Genomic DNA, 16,172 nt, shown 5'->3' on the forward strand with positions numbered 1-16,172 from the left:
ATTGTCTTATTTTTATTGGTTGTGACTAAGAAGAAGGTTTTATGTCTGTGTCCATGCAAGAATTCCTCGTCAAACAATTAGAGAAAGATGAAGACATATAAAGACTAAAAGTGAAGTTATTAAGGGAAATTTCAAGATTAACGATTTGGATAGAAAGATAGTCCTAGATAGAACATTACTAAAAAAATTAATCCATGTAGCCGACCTCACTTACCAAACTTGATTGTTGTTGTTGTTGTTGTTATACTATTAATTAAGAAGAATTTTTTAGTCCAAAACTAATTTTAATAATGTGACGCATACATAACATGGTTGAGCTCGATTTTAAATGTCGAGACATGACGATAACACGATGAATATCATAATGAATATCGCAAGATGAAGATCGTATTAACATAAAATTGGGATGAAAATGACGAGGAGCGGAGAATTTTCTAGGAAGGTGATCAAGATACAAAGTTGGGATCGACAATGAGACTAAAAAGATAGGAACAGTACATTTAAGGTTTTAAGTTGGGAAAAATCTAATTTTTATAGATGTTTTAATATATTGACATGTTAAAAATGTATAATGTTTTATCGGGAATGGCCACCACATTTGGAAAGTACCTTGATATTTCGTTATTGGGATTGGCTTCTAATAGTTCAGATTATAACTATCTCACTAACCAAGCCAAGACCAAGTTGACATCATAGAAAACAAAGTAATTTTCTTTTGCAAAAATAATTACTTTGTTAAAGTATGTCATTGAGGCACTTCCAGTTTTTCTATGATGACTTTGATTATCCCCAAGTCGAGTCTTCGTGAGATTTAGAAAATCCAACGAACTTTTTATCTATGGTTATGTAACTTTTCCAAAAATCTTGGAAGATGTATTGATTATGTTGATGAACTTTAGCGTGTCTTGGAAGAGTTACGTCTTTCACAAGCTCTTGGGTTCTCAAAAGTTAAGATTCATGTGGACTCAAAGACTATCATTGTTACATTGAGTAAATAAAGTATGAGTAATGTTTCAAATAATATACTAATCCAGCACATCAGCCAACTTTTGACTATGGAGTGGGAAATCAAACTTTGTCATTCTTAGCGTGAAACAAATGCTTGTGTGGATGCTCTTGCAAATATGAAATGTGCTTATGATCCTATTTTGACTCATTATAAGTGATGTTCTGCTCACATTAGCTCTTTTTTTATGGTTCATTTTTTGGGGACTGCCACCCCAGGATTAATCTCTATTTAATTTACCTTTTTCCTAGTTTTAGCCCCCTTTGTTTAAGAAAAAATTGGGACTAAAAAAATTAAAATTTTTCTTAAAAGAGGATAAAAATTTGTTTGAAAATGAGAGGACTGCATTTACTTTTATCAAGGGATCAAAAGTGAAACTAGTGAGTGCTTTTTAGAGCTTCAAGACACCAAGTTTGGACAAAAAAATGCATGTTTCAGAAGTAGATCTTCTATTATTTGGATCATTTGCATAACCTCAATCATTATAGGCCCTTAAGGAGTGTTTTTTAACTGGATTTGCAAGAGACATCATTAGACCATGGGTGGATGTGCCACTCAGATATCTCAAGTTTCTTTTGAGCAAGCTCCAATGACTATCTAGAGTATTAACCATAAATTAACACACTTTGTTAACATGGTAAGAAGTATCAATTCTTGTTTGTGTGACATAGTATAAAGCTTCAATCATAAACTTGTAGAAGAAGCGACCTTTCAAAACATCAGACTCAAACTTGCTAGGTTTTCAATGATTGAACATATGAGGGTGTATTCCATTTGCATCAACCATGCTGACATTTGAAAGGAGATCCATTATATGTTTTGTTTGAGTCCGAATAAGAGAGCCATTTGTTTGATACTTAACCTCAATGGCAAGAAAGTATTATGGGTGTCCAAGTTTCTTCAGTGCAAACTTGTCATGATTTTGCAAATCTGATCATGAATAAGAGTATAAGATCTTATTATCAATATTTCATCAACATAGACAAGTACATAAATTGTAATATCTTGGCGATTTTAGATAAACAAAGAGTGTTAGTATAGACAAGTTTCACATACGTTTCCTTTCGAAGTGCTCCAATGAGAAATGTATTGGTGATGTCGACTAGTTGAACTTTCCACTTATAAGTTAATACCAAAGTTAATATGACACAAATTGTTATACGCTTTACAATAGGGGCGAAATTTCCATTAAAATCAAAGCCGTATTGTTGATGACATCCTTTTACAACAAGTCTTGCTTCACATTTGTTGATGTTGCCATCACAATTCCTTTTACTATAAATACCCATATACAACTAAAAGACTTTCTATGTGAAGAAGGGGTTTTAATAGTCCATTCATTATTGGATATAAGGGTATTATATTATTGTTGTATAGCTTCAAACCATTTTGGTTGAACTAATGCTTCTTGGTAGTTATATGTTATGTATGAGCTATAAATACTTTATCTTTAGATTTTCCATTTTTTTCTCTTGTAAGCATGTCACGGTCATTGAATAACAATGTGTGTTTGAGATGATTTCTATGAAAATAAGGATATAAGGAGCTTTTCCATATTTTATGCGGTAAAAGAAAGAGATGATGAGATACTTTTACGAGAAACTCCTGAGTAAACCTCGAAATGTGATTGAATTGAGGTCTTAAGTGCAGACCTAGACTTAGGACTAAACAAACTTTTAATTATGGTTCATTGATATCTAACCATATGTTCATTGGGTAATTGGTTACTACGCGGCCTGGGTTAATTGGATAAAGTTTCATTTTCAATAGAGTTGGGAACATGGTAGACAATTGTATTGTCTTTTTTTCTGCTAAGGAATTGGGTCTAGTACTTAGTGAGCTAGATTCAATGCTAAGAGTATGTTCAATGTTAGTTGGATTAACAATATTGGTGTGGAAGCAGTAAAGCAACAAGAAAAATATTGAAAGTAATCTAGGTTTTATGGTATCCACAGGAACAATGCGAGGGAAAGAATGTCGTTAAAAAATTTCCGCGTTTCTGAGCTTGGTTTGAATGGTTTAAAGCTTAAAGGTATTAACAGGAAAATAAATACATTCTTCGGAGAGAAAAACTTATCAGGCATGAATATACACTCACTCGTCATAAACTTAAACTTATCGACCAGTTGCACTCAACCTACAATACTCGTCATTATCATCACGTATCTCTCACACCAGTTTCCATTTCTGAAACACCTATGAGACATGTCACAACCAAGGTTATCTCTAACACAAAGTTGCGAGAACATCTGTATTTTCACGTCGACGATTTCTCGCGCGCAACTCAAACACGAAAGTATTAAGCTTCGATACACAAGTGATTGTCAGCTCTAAATCTATGTCTAGAATCCATAAACTAACATAAGTCCATCAATGAACAATACCAATATCATTGAGATATTTGGTAAAGGGTCCGATTTCTCCCCCAACATCAGTTTGAACAAATTTGATCATATCATTAAATTGAGGATGCACATAAGATTAAAATAGTTTAAAAGAATACAAGGCATCATATTTCTGTATTAGAAAATAAACCTATGTATATTTTTTAAAAACATTTACAAAGGCTATGTAATAATGAAATCCAATACTAGAGGGACTAGGGAAGGGACTCCACAAGCGAGTAATGGTTACTTCAAAAGGGCTAAAATACATAATCTTAGACAATGGAACATATAATCTATGAGATTTTCTCAGACAATCCTCATATTTAATGTTGGTGACAAGATCTTTCTCATTCTTGAACATTAGAGAATTCGAGGATTCACAACAGATTTGTGAAGCTCGTGAGTTAAAATCACCCTTCAACCATTAATATTCTTCTATGAAGATTGCATAATGTTAAAGTTGTAGAAAAATTCTTCTTTGAATCTTGTTGAACTAAAGAAGAAAGCTTAGATACAGTTGGGGAAAATATCTTTTAATGAATGTGATAAATCATAAGGTGAGCAGAAATGTGATAGAATGAATCTAGGCGAGTGATACCTACTAAAAATTGAATTGTGAAAAATTTTCCTTTTTCATTCATTACTTGCAATTATATACAATTAGCTATTATATATTGAGCTCAAATGCAAAAATTAGTTATTTAATTCTAACTAAGTTTTATCAAAGTAACTGTTTTGTCTTTTTCTTCTAACTATTTTCTAAGCTAGTTACAACACTATTGCCAAATTTAAATGACACAATTGATTTTTATCTAATACAAAGACTTGTCACTAATAAAGAGTAACTACATTAGTGAGTGAAATATCAAATGTTTATAAAATATCTTAAGATATTAAATATATGAGTTGTATCACCTATATGTTACTCAACATCTATTTTTTCATCTAACATAAAACTTTTAATTCACTTGGCACACATCTTTTGCTTAAGTGGCCACCCATAATTCATTTAAGTATGCTCCACTTCAAACAAAACTTTTTCATCCACCTATATTGATATCGATATTGTTGCTTTATTAATGAGACACACTACAAGACCACATTTACCATGAAAACTTTTTATACTAGGAGTCAATCTCTTTTAAGCAAATCATTAGCCCTGATATTCATCGAGTTATAAGAAGATTCTCAAAGATCATCATATTTAATTAAGAGGAACCGCATAATGATTTGAACTCCACATATTTACCGCAAATATTTTTAAAATTTATGATTTCAATTATATATATATATATATATATATATATATATATATATATATATATATATATATATATATATATATATATATATATATATATATATATATATATGTTTTTTTTAACTTCCAGTAACATAAATATACGAAGATAAAAATATAGTCAAAATCGTACAATTTAAAAGTTATATCTCAAAAATAATTTTTATGAATAATTATTTAAAAATAGTTTCAAAGTTAAATAATTTTTAAAAATATGACTATAAAAAATATTTATATTAACATTTCATAAAAAAAAAATTTAAATCAATTTTTAAAAAAAATTCATACATAAAAAATCTACGCAATTTTTTTAAACAAAAAACATGTGACACAATAAAAAAAATTTAAAAAACTAAAATAAACATGTCCTTAATGTAATAAATAATTGATTTCCCTTAAAGAATATATATTTTTCTTTGACTTTGAAATTGATAAGAATAAAAAGCTCTTTTGTTATTTTTGTATATAAAGAAAATGCTTTTATTATATAAAGTACAAACTAGGCTAGACGCATTTTCCATTCCTCTTTTTCAAAAAAAGTAAAGCATGTCCATTCCTTTCTACCCACCTACCTCACCACCACACTTTGAAATTTGTCACCTACTCTTTTTTGGGAACGTTCTATTATCCTAAAACATCCTTAACACGTTTTTGTTATTGTATATTTTTTCCTAAAAATGCACATAGCAAACTTGCCTAACATAAAGTAGCCATGTTCTTTTTCCATGCATTTTGTGTTTAACAAGTTTGATTGAGTGGGTTCACATCTTGGTTACGTTAAAACCAAAGGTTCACATGTGCTTTGTTTTTATCTATCTTTCATATGTTCAAACATGGTTTATAGTTGATTCTTGCTCTATTACGAGCTTCCGTAATTGCTTCTTTTACATGTACATCTTTTTTCAATCACTTCTCTGAACTTCAAGTTCGTTAAAGGCATTCTTGATTATGCCAAAAGTTTTAAAATCAATTTAGGCAAATCTAAAAGCTACAATTTTTCTTTCTAATAAATGGTATTCTCTCTACATCATGTGGGGTCTAGCCGTCTAGGAAGCACATTTTACAAATGATGAAAATCATTTTACATTATTACTTAAGACTTTAACATATTAGTATTAATAATGTTATCTTTTTTAATCTTCGTTTAAGTAAGTAGTTAAGTTTAATTAGCTATCCAACTTTAGTTTAAAATAAATCATTTGAAATGTCTTGAGTTCAAATTCTTTTAGTAGAAAAATTATCCACTAAATGTTAGTTTTTGGCAGATTAAAACAAAAATAAAATTCTCAGTCTATATTTTATGAGATTTTTGATGAGGTTTATTTAAGGGTGTTCAAATTAATCGGTTATATAAATTATCCATATTCATATTTAAATTTGATTATAAAAAATCGGTTAATTTTAATATGATTTTTAACCAAATTCACATTTTGGACATTTTATAAATATGGTTTTAATCAAATCCATATTTTGAACATCTATATTTAAAATAAAAACTAAATTAAAATTTTTTTGAAAATTTAATTATTTTCAGAAATACAAATAAATATATATTTTTTAAAAACGATTAAGTTGGTTTTTTTCGAAAATACAAAAAATTAATTTTATTCTAAAAACATAAAAAAATGAATTTTTAAAAAAATACGAAAAGAAATCGAGTTTTTTTGAAAATATGAAAAATAAATTTTTTTAAAGTACGAAAAATCAATTTTTTTTAGGAAATACAAAAAATTCAAGCTATTTTTCAAAAATACGGAAAATTGAGTTTTTTTCCAAAAAAAACAAAAAGTCGAGTTTTTTTCGAAAATAGTAAAAATCAATTTTCATCGATTTTTTTTTGGAAATATGAAAAGTCAATTTTTCGGAAATACAAAAATATCGAGTTTTTTTTAAATACAGAAAAATCATTTTTCATAAATACAAAAAGTTGATTTTTTTGGAAATACGAAAAAAATTAATTTTATTTCTAAACTCGTAAAAAATCGAGTTAATTCCGAAATACGAAAAAATTGAGTTTTTTAAATAAATACGAAAATCGTATTTTATCGGAATAAACAAAATCAATTTTTTTGAAAATTGAGTGTTTTTGAAAAAAAAAAGATTTTTCGGAAATATGAAAAAAAAAATTATCGAAAAAATACAAATTTTCGAAGTCGGTTTTAAATTAAAATTTGATTATAACTTTAGAATAAATTATAAAATGTGGTTATGGATAAATTGGTTTTATAACCGATAATGTAAAAATATAACCATTTATATGGATTGGTTTTATAACCGGTTATAGTAAATAATTATTAATTAAATGTAGATTGGGTAGGTTAATTATCCGTCTAATATGCATTTGTTCTCCACCAAAACTATTTGCAGCGGCTCTTTCTGCTCTCTCGCTAAAACGATGAATACTCTCGCCATCTCTTCCTCTTGTCCTCGCTACAAACAAAAAACATCCAACCAAATTTGAGCTATAGAAAATTTTAAAATATCCGATCACACCCGTGCAATATGACAATTTAGAAAAATACAGTGTCTTTGTGTGTTTACCAATGTTTCATAAATGACTAGTAAACACATATGCATTTTTACCAACAATATCTTAAATATCGGTATATAAAAAAAACGCATATTACATTTTTCTAAATTGTCGATAAAAATGAAAGTAAAATTTGAATTTTATCATATATTTTAAATTTTTGATAAAAAATTGATTTTTACGAAATATCCGATATAAATGCAAAATTGGAGTATAAATGCATAAATTTAATTAAAAACAACACTTGTAAATATTTATTATAAGCTGCAAATTTATTGGTAGAAGTCTAAACTTTTTGAAAAACTGAAAAACGATATTGTCAAGAGTAAAAATTGGGTTTTTTTTAACTATGAGAGAGTATTATGATCAAATTATAAAGATATGTGGGGTGCCAGACTTAATATAGGGGGTGCAGGTAGATTTCCCATAATAATTAGGTTTTGCATCATTGTGCCAATTTCTACTGTAGCATATTATTGAAAAATAATCCATTGAATTTTAAAAATAGAACAAAATCACTCATATCAATTTTGATGTCTAAGCATCTTCTTCTGTAATATATTTTCCAAAATTAAAAAAAAAAATTGAATTTTAAAAAATAGAACAAAATCGCTCCTATATAAATTGAACCCATTAATTAACCTTATAAAGATTTTTCCCTACCACCCCCACACTTAAACCAAATACCCCACAAATGGTTTGATTTTATCATATTAATCTTGCTAAATAAAAATACATTTCACCATTCTTTTTAAAACATTTCGAATTTTTCAAAAACTTCAACGTCATTATGGATTTTTCGAGCAAGCTATCAAAATTTTCAAAATAAGTGTGTTTTTTCCTGGCGATTTAGCATTTTTACGTGTTTTTTCTTTGAAAAAATATATTTTTTACTAGATTTTTACAAATGTTCCGTAAAAATTATTCATTTTATCGGATTTTTTAAAATATCTGACAAAAACTCATGTTTGTCATACATTTTTACCTAATATTTTGAAAAGTCTGATAAAATGAATACATTCATATTGAATTTTTTGAAATATCCGATAGAAGAAAAAATAGAGATGGTTTTCCAAAATTTTTGAAATATCTGGGAAAGCCATGTTAACTTTCGAATTTTTAAAAAATCCGATAGTTTAAGTTATATCTTTTTTTTTTGTAGTGAAGATTAGAGGATCGAACGAGACAATTACTTTTAGGCATCGTGACAGAGTTGCAGCTAGGGCTCGTGCAAGGATCAATGATGTAGAGGATTCACATATCCGAGCGAGGAAGGTAGCCCCCCGGTTGTCACAAGAGGCAGATGACTTAATAGGGTCGCGCACCCTACAGTATTCGATGTAGAGTAGCTAGAGCTGATGGATGGGCCAAATATGTTGCTGACGAGCCGCTTGATGTTGCTAATGAGCCGCTTGTTGATGATGTCCATATAAGAGCTGAGGATATGGAGGGTCAAGGTCAGAATGATATGTAGATGGCAACCGAGATAGAAGTGGCCCATTATACTAAGGCCGCGTGGCTGATTCAGAGACTCTTTATGCTGTTACAACGGTGACTCCTCTAGTGGATACAAAGGCTAATGCTCTGGAGGATACATATACATATGTGCATGCTATAGATGATATATAGTCTATTCCTATGGATGATATAGAGGTTATTGCTCCAACTTTGATGGAGCCGTTTGTACACACGGATGAAGAATTTCTTGGAGGACCTAGTGACCGTCCCGTGCTCACTAGATATGTCATTCGTATGAAATTCAGATTATGGTAGGGAGAGGTATATATATGTTATGTTGAAATTGACTTTATTTATTATTGATACATTGAAAATAACTGATGCTTTTTACTTTGTTACAGAACCAACTGTAGCTGAAGGTGCCCACCCACAGGGTAAAGCTGGAGAATTTCTTAGATGCCCCGATGACACGGGAGGTGAGGGATATTGTAGATGATTGTTGTCTCCTTACATTGGTGGACTGTTCCCTGACCATGCTCGATGCTTCACTATTGTCAGTCTATGTTGAGCGATGGCATAAGGAGACATCTTCCTTTGATCATCCCTTAGTGAGATGACGGTTTCCTTGGATGATGTCACCTCTCTGTACCATCTTCCTCTGCTAGATAGTTTCTTCACCGCTATTGTTATTAGCCAGGAGCTTGCATGTATTAGTGCTATTAATGATTTTGAGCTTACTGATAAGGAGGTGAAATATGAGTTTAAGGTTAATACGGAGGCTCACTTTCGTCTTTCTTGGCTCCGAGATAGGTATGCTGAGATGATGCAGTAGTCTATGTATAAGGCAACCGCTAGGGTATACATACATCTTGTAGGATGTATTATCTTAACGGATAAGTCTCATGTATATATCGGTGTGATGTACATGTGGTTATTTAGTAACCTTGACCATGTCATCTGAGTATCGGGGTGTGTTGCACTGACTGTTCTATATTCTTTGGAGAGGCGACTGTCTTTGAGACTAGGCAGCTTACCTGTTATATGAGTTTATGTCAGTTCGAGCAATTTTTATTTCAGTGAATTTTTGTTACCCTGTTGATAAGTTTAAGAGACAAATTTATTACCTTAGAGTTGTTTTAATTATTACCAGAGTTTGGCCGCCAGCCAATAGAGTTCAATTGAGTTATCGATCATGCAAAGGTTGTCAATCAAACACTTTAGAGTTGTTTAGAGTCATTTTAGAGTTATGGAAATGGTTATAGATAGAATTGTTTAGAGTTCACTTGAGAATTATGTTGAGTTAAATACAACAATTGTCACCCTTTTGATGAGTTGTGAGTATAAAATAAATAATTTCTTACTATATTTGTGTGTTTTGATGTATTTTGTTGAGTTATGATATAATTTGAGTTGCTTAGTAGTAATTTAACTTTACTCTATTGTGATTATTGATATGATTATTGAAATTTAGTTATTTGAATATTTCTGAGTTGAGTAATTCAGAGAAATTACAGTGCTCGCGAATTTATGGTTCATAGAGGAACATGTTTAAGTATGATTGAGCATAATTTTCTATTGTTGTTTTGAGTTTTGTGATTGTTATTGCCATATTCATGCATGCATGTATATTGGAGTTAGGTAGAACTTCGATCAAGTGAGGTGAGGTTCAGAGAGAAAACATGACGGTCTCATGTTTAGAGAGAAACATGATTCAGAGAGGAACCTGAGACATGGTTGAATTAGTACCACACCTCTGATGCCCAAAAACCCGGTATCACATGCATATTGGAGGAGAAGTATGGTGCATTTCACATTTACATTATAATCACTATTGTTGTTGTAACTATGTGAGAATGATCTAAATATTGTTATGACTACCCTGCTGTTTAATTTCACCGCTAACATTTGTAAGGATTATTCTCACCCATTTTCTGTTATCCTGTGGCTTGTTATGCCTATGTTGCAGATACAAGTAGTGAGTAGTAGCTGCTGAGTTGAGGGATGACGTTTACTGCCTTCTTTATTATTTTTGTTTTAATAATTTCGTTTAGTTCCGCGATGTCGCTCTGATGTGTAACACTGAGACGAGATTTGTTCTGATTTCTATTTTTGTTTCTCTGTGATTTGCGAGACTATTTCCCTTATGCATGTGCATTGAACTATTTTGATTTTAAAGTTATCCAGTTGAGATTATTTTGGTACTATCCGTTGTGTATTTTTGAAAAAGTTTTAATTAGAAGTATATATTGTTTATAGAGATGTGTGACATCTTTGATGTTTGAATGTGTATTACTCGTATGATTTTAATTAAATAAGAGTTTTGGAGTTTTAGGGTGTTACAATGGTCCTCTGACACCTTCTTAGTGATATACTATATAGATAATGATGTTGGGCATGTTTGGGTTGGAAATGTATATTTGTTAACGATTGTTATTTATATGTTTTAAACAAATTCCCTACGACTAATATTATTGTTATTTTTTAACAGGAGCCCGATTGTTTAAAGTGTGTTAACCACAACAGAAAGATTTTGAAGCTTTATTAGCCTAAGGATAAATGGTTCCAAAGTGTCATCCAATACTTTGGTCTTGCTGTTCTGTGTTCTTCGGCCCATGAACAACTCAAGGGATCTAAGGACCATGAAAAGAGTCTACCCTAATAATCTATAGAAGCAATACTAGTAAATTTTTAAAGAGGGTAAGATAAGACAAAAAAGATTAGTGAGATAAGTCCCCTAGAGAAGTTATCTAGGAAGAAGGTCCTAATACCTCAGAACTTAAGATGAACATGTCTTAGAAGGATACATGATTAGAGCAATCAGAAGAAGGATGACCGTCAAATTGTACTTGGTGAGATCCTTTGAAACATGTCCTCTCATAAAACTATAGAGAGTGAAAGGTTCTAGATCTGAAAAATCCTAAAACTCTATTATAAAACACATATTTCACGTTAGTCTCAACTATACACTTAAGGACACCATTGACTTAGGCATCAAATTACATCTCCCTTACGACCCTCGCTCGTTTGAGCGTTAGAGTATTTTCAAGATATGGAGAATATCAAATCCTACATTAGAATTCACCATTATATCATAGTGCACTCATTCCACGTGAACTAGAATGTTTCTTCCCGAATCACTTGCAAACCAAATTTTTTTACTTTGAGTGCATAATGATTTAACCTTTTTCATAAAAATTTAACTGAGTAGCCACAAAAATATCAATAAGTTAAACTTCATTTGGGTTGTAATGATGAAATCTTGTGTTCTATTTTTTACATATGAATTACATGAATCAAGGATTCCAAGGATAATAGCTTGGTGTTCTATTTTTTGGGATGATATTTGTCATCTTTGGATTCCTTTCTCCTTCAAACATGAATAGTCAAAACTGTGAGTTCTTTTGATCTCTATAGAAATTGTGTATAATAGGTTACACGTGATCATGACAGTAGTTGAATTTTTGCTTAATTGTAGATGAGCCTTGTGAACCAAAAGCATGCATAGAATCCAAGATCATAGCAGCAGCACTAGAATCTTGTTGGCAACGATGCTTTCTTAAGTGGTTTTATGAAAATATTTATACTAGATTTTCTTAGCTGGTTTTTTTGTCAATGGCATATTTCTTTTACTCATTTCAACATGCACTAAGTTTGTAAAGATGCTACCTAGAAAGTTAATGATTATGTGGAGAATGTAAATAGCCAATTTGTGAAACAAATATTTCAATGAATAGTTTTAAGCTCTGTTTAGTAAAACTAGCTGGTAGCTGATAGCAGATAGTTTATAGATGATAATTTATAGATGATAGTTGATAGCTGATAGCTAGTAGTTTATACCTGATGACTGATAGCTAATAAGTTAACACGAATATTTTAATAGCTGATAGTTGTTTTTATTAATGTGAACTGAAAAATTAAAAATTAAAAGTTAAAAGCTCTTTTTTAGATCTTTACTATGGAAGTTTCCTTTGATTTGTCAAACATAAAACTTTTGTGAGATATAAGAGTTTTGTTTTGTCCCACGTCTAAATGTTTTTTTTTTCTTCGATAAACAATAGGATTATATTAAATTATGGCACTAGAAGTGCCCAAACAGTACAAAGATAAAAGTCGGAAATTTACCGAACTTTTACGATCCAACCATCAAATTACAAACACTCAGCAGGATTTATCAACCAATCCTCCCAAGAAAATTCCATGCTAACTCTATTACAAAACCCCAACCAGTCCCACAATGTAGCTTTTAACCGACAAAACAGAACATTTAAATCGAATGCTATGTTATTGAAAATCAAATCATTCCTAACTTTCCATAATATCCATGTTGCTGCCAGCCATAAAATCCTCCAAAACTTATCGTTTAAATTTCCAATCGGATACACAAACGATCCGAAATTCTCCAAGACCGACCCCTGTAGATTATACAGCGGAATGCGCAACCAAACAAAAGTCTTTGTCCAAAGTTGAACTGATACTGAACAATGGAAGAAGAGATGAATTGCAGATTCTTCGACATTAGAACAAAAAGGACAGCTACAATCATTTGGTAATATAACCCCCCTTTTCCCGAGTTGTATACACGTTGGCAAACGATCAAGCAATAATCTCCAGCCGAAAAACTTAATGTTTGAAGGAACCGCGACTTTCCAAAGCTTTTTAAAAATCGAAGAGTTTGCGGAATTCTGCATAGTCCCCGACAGACTCGAACCAGACAGCCACTTATAAACACTTTTGACCGAAAATCCAGCCGAATCTCTCCACCAAATGAAGGAGTCCAATTCGTTTGGCAAAGGATGCAGCTCTGCCAGAATGGTTAAAAGATTGCTCAGCTCTTCACTCGCCAAAGCTGGTAGCAAATCCGTCTCCGAGACAAGTTTCCAGCACCATTTTCCATCAACCCAATAACCCGACGAAAGAATGCTACCAGTGGCATTCTGAATCGCCACAAACAGAGTCAGAAATGAGACTTTTAGGGACTGCAAACCAACTCAATGGTAATTCCAGAAATCAATCAAGTTTCCTTTATAAAGCTCATATATACATACTCTTTTGTCAATTGGGCGCTGGGCTAACACTGTAATGAAATGGGCATAGGCACATAGATTAGGTTCAATATTTTAATAAATTAATTTTTTTAAATTAATTAAAATTATTAAATATTAATTAATTTATTTAAAAACATATTAATTAATAAATCATCCTAATTAAAAATAATTTTTTTAAACCCAAACATGAGTGCCTTATATGTAAAAGTGGACGGGGACTAAAAAATCATAACAAAAATAAAATTGAAAGAGTAAAAAACTAGATTTTAAAATAGATTGCCAAAAAATTAAAAACTATCAGAGTTTTTAGCTTTTAGCTTTTCAACTCATATTAAAAAAAAAAACTTTGTTTGGTAACTGTCATTTAGCTTTTAGTTTGTAGTTTTTTTACTAGCTTTTACCTTTTTTTTCAAAAGCTATTTAAAGTAGCTTTTGAGCTTTTAACTTTTAACTTGTGACTTTTTATTTCATTTATATCCCTATTATTTTAACAAAAATACAAGTTTACCCTTATATATATATTTAAAATAATTTTTACGTTGTATAATTATATTCGTGTCGATTAACAAAAAAATACAATATTTAATATTTTTTAACGACATTAAAATTACATGTCTTGTAATGAATGTAGAGATAGTGTTGCTAATTTTTAAATTTGTGAAACATTAAGAGATTATTATTTTAAATAAGTATAATTGAATTTAAAATCGTAATGATGTTATTTTATGTATTTCATTAAATTTATATATAAATTTTATTATATAAGTTCATTTAAAAATTTATATATAATTGTTCGATATATTTTGATGTTATTTTTAATTTTAATATATATTAATTTTTTTTGCATGTGTTTGCTAATATATGTATTTTTATTTTATAAAAATTAATTTAATTGTATAATACAATAATATAATAATATAATGAGAGTATCAATTTCTTAATTAAGATTGTCCTTTTATGTCATTTTATATTTATCAGCTAGTATACAGCTAATTTACCAAACACTCAAATTAACTTATCGGCCATGAGCTATCAGCTACCGGCTACCAGCTAGTATTACCAAACAGAGCCTTAAAGGTGCATTTAGTCAAAAGAAATTATAGTTGAGAGAGACCATTATACTTGGACGAATTTTTAGTAACAAATCCTTTATACAAAACATTGGTGCATATATTTGATTATATTTGTCAGTTTCAATGTTTGTGTTCTCACCCCTAGAAAAGAAATTGTAGATTTTCCTTTGTCTTAGTATAAATGTTTTCCTAGGTTTCATGATTAAATGTCCATAATCCACTAAGAATGAAAAATATAATACCCTAATTTTTTCCATTTTGATCCCTTAGTGTCAACCAGTTGTTATCCACATTCATTGTTATCCACTATCATATTCATGACAATAAAATCTAGTTTGAAGAAAAATGGGTTCACTTGAATATGGGCATCATCCATCTTTCCATATAACTTCCTACAAGATCCATCAACAAATTGTACCTTGATATTGATTGATTTTAAGTGCGGTATTGGATTATGAGATTACTAGGTGAACCTAAATCAAGCAATGCCCTTAGAAATATCACATTGCCTACAACAACTGACAATATGACTCTATGTGCATCATAGTCAAACTCATTGATGTATGTGTTGACTCTACTATTGAAAATCACTAGATATGTTCCGGTTATAAGGTGAGGGAGCATATATAGGAGTAGTAGATTTAATGATGTGTTCACTTCTCCAATTTAAAGTTTCATAGTGGTCTTTTCTAGCTCCCTTGAAGTCGTTGACGATGATAGCACAGCAGAGCACTGCTTCTAGTGCGGGTTCACTTGATGATTTACTTTAGAATTTGATGTGCAGCCTTATTGGTTCCACTAGAATACCGCTCATGTTTTATACAGTACAAACTTTCCACAACGTATAGCATTCTGGCAGCCCAATAATTTTATTCCATTAACTTATGAGCATCACTGTTATATGTTCTGCTAACAATGACACAAGTAGTAAGAGAAAACAAACTAAGCAATGATAAACAATCAACGATAATTAGTTCCAACTCAACACTGTAAGAAAGACGGTTTATACAGTCCACAATTGAAAGAGCATTAGAATGAATAACTGCTTTGGTGATCTTGAGGTCCACTGTAGTTTTCAGCGTCCATCTCACTGCCAAAGCTTCCGCCATAGTAGGATCAACTTCCAAAACCTGCTTCCTAGTAGCCGAAAGTAAAACCCCTTTTTACCACTTCCTTCATCACGCACCCCATGGCAATAGTGCCGTCATCGAAACAACCCACATCAACATGAATCATAGTCATCTCAGAAGTCTCAATTCCCGTTCCTTCATTTGTGTCTGCCAAGCTCTGCATTCCTTTAGATGGGTTGGAGAAGTTGTATTCATGTGTCCAAACAATGGCCTCAGTCAAGGTAGTCAAGCACGAGATTTTAA

General features: G+C 30.8%; 1 protein-coding gene across 1 annotated transcript; it reads right to left on the bottom strand.

Moving 5' to 3' along the window:
- Window positions 1-12,829: 12,829 nt before the first annotated feature.
- On the bottom strand, window positions 12,830-15,908 carry LOC131623907 (uncharacterized). Its single transcript, XM_058894901.1, has 2 exons — window positions 15,714-15,908; window positions 12,830-13,657 (listed from the first exon to the last, which is right to left on the bottom strand). The coding sequence occupies exons 1-2, from the start codon at window positions 15,906-15,908 to the stop codon at window positions 12,830-12,832; spliced, it is 1,023 nt and encodes a 340-aa protein (XP_058750884.1).
- Between the last annotated feature and the right edge of the window lie 264 nt (window positions 15,909-16,172).

The sequence above is a fragment of the Vicia villosa genome, unplaced genomic scaffold, assembly GCF_029867415.1.
Source record: "Vicia villosa cultivar HV-30 ecotype Madison, WI unplaced genomic scaffold, Vvil1.0 ctg.000089F_1_1, whole genome shotgun sequence".
In the NCBI taxonomy this organism is placed as follows: Eukaryota; Viridiplantae; Streptophyta; class Magnoliopsida; order Fabales; family Fabaceae; genus Vicia; species Vicia villosa.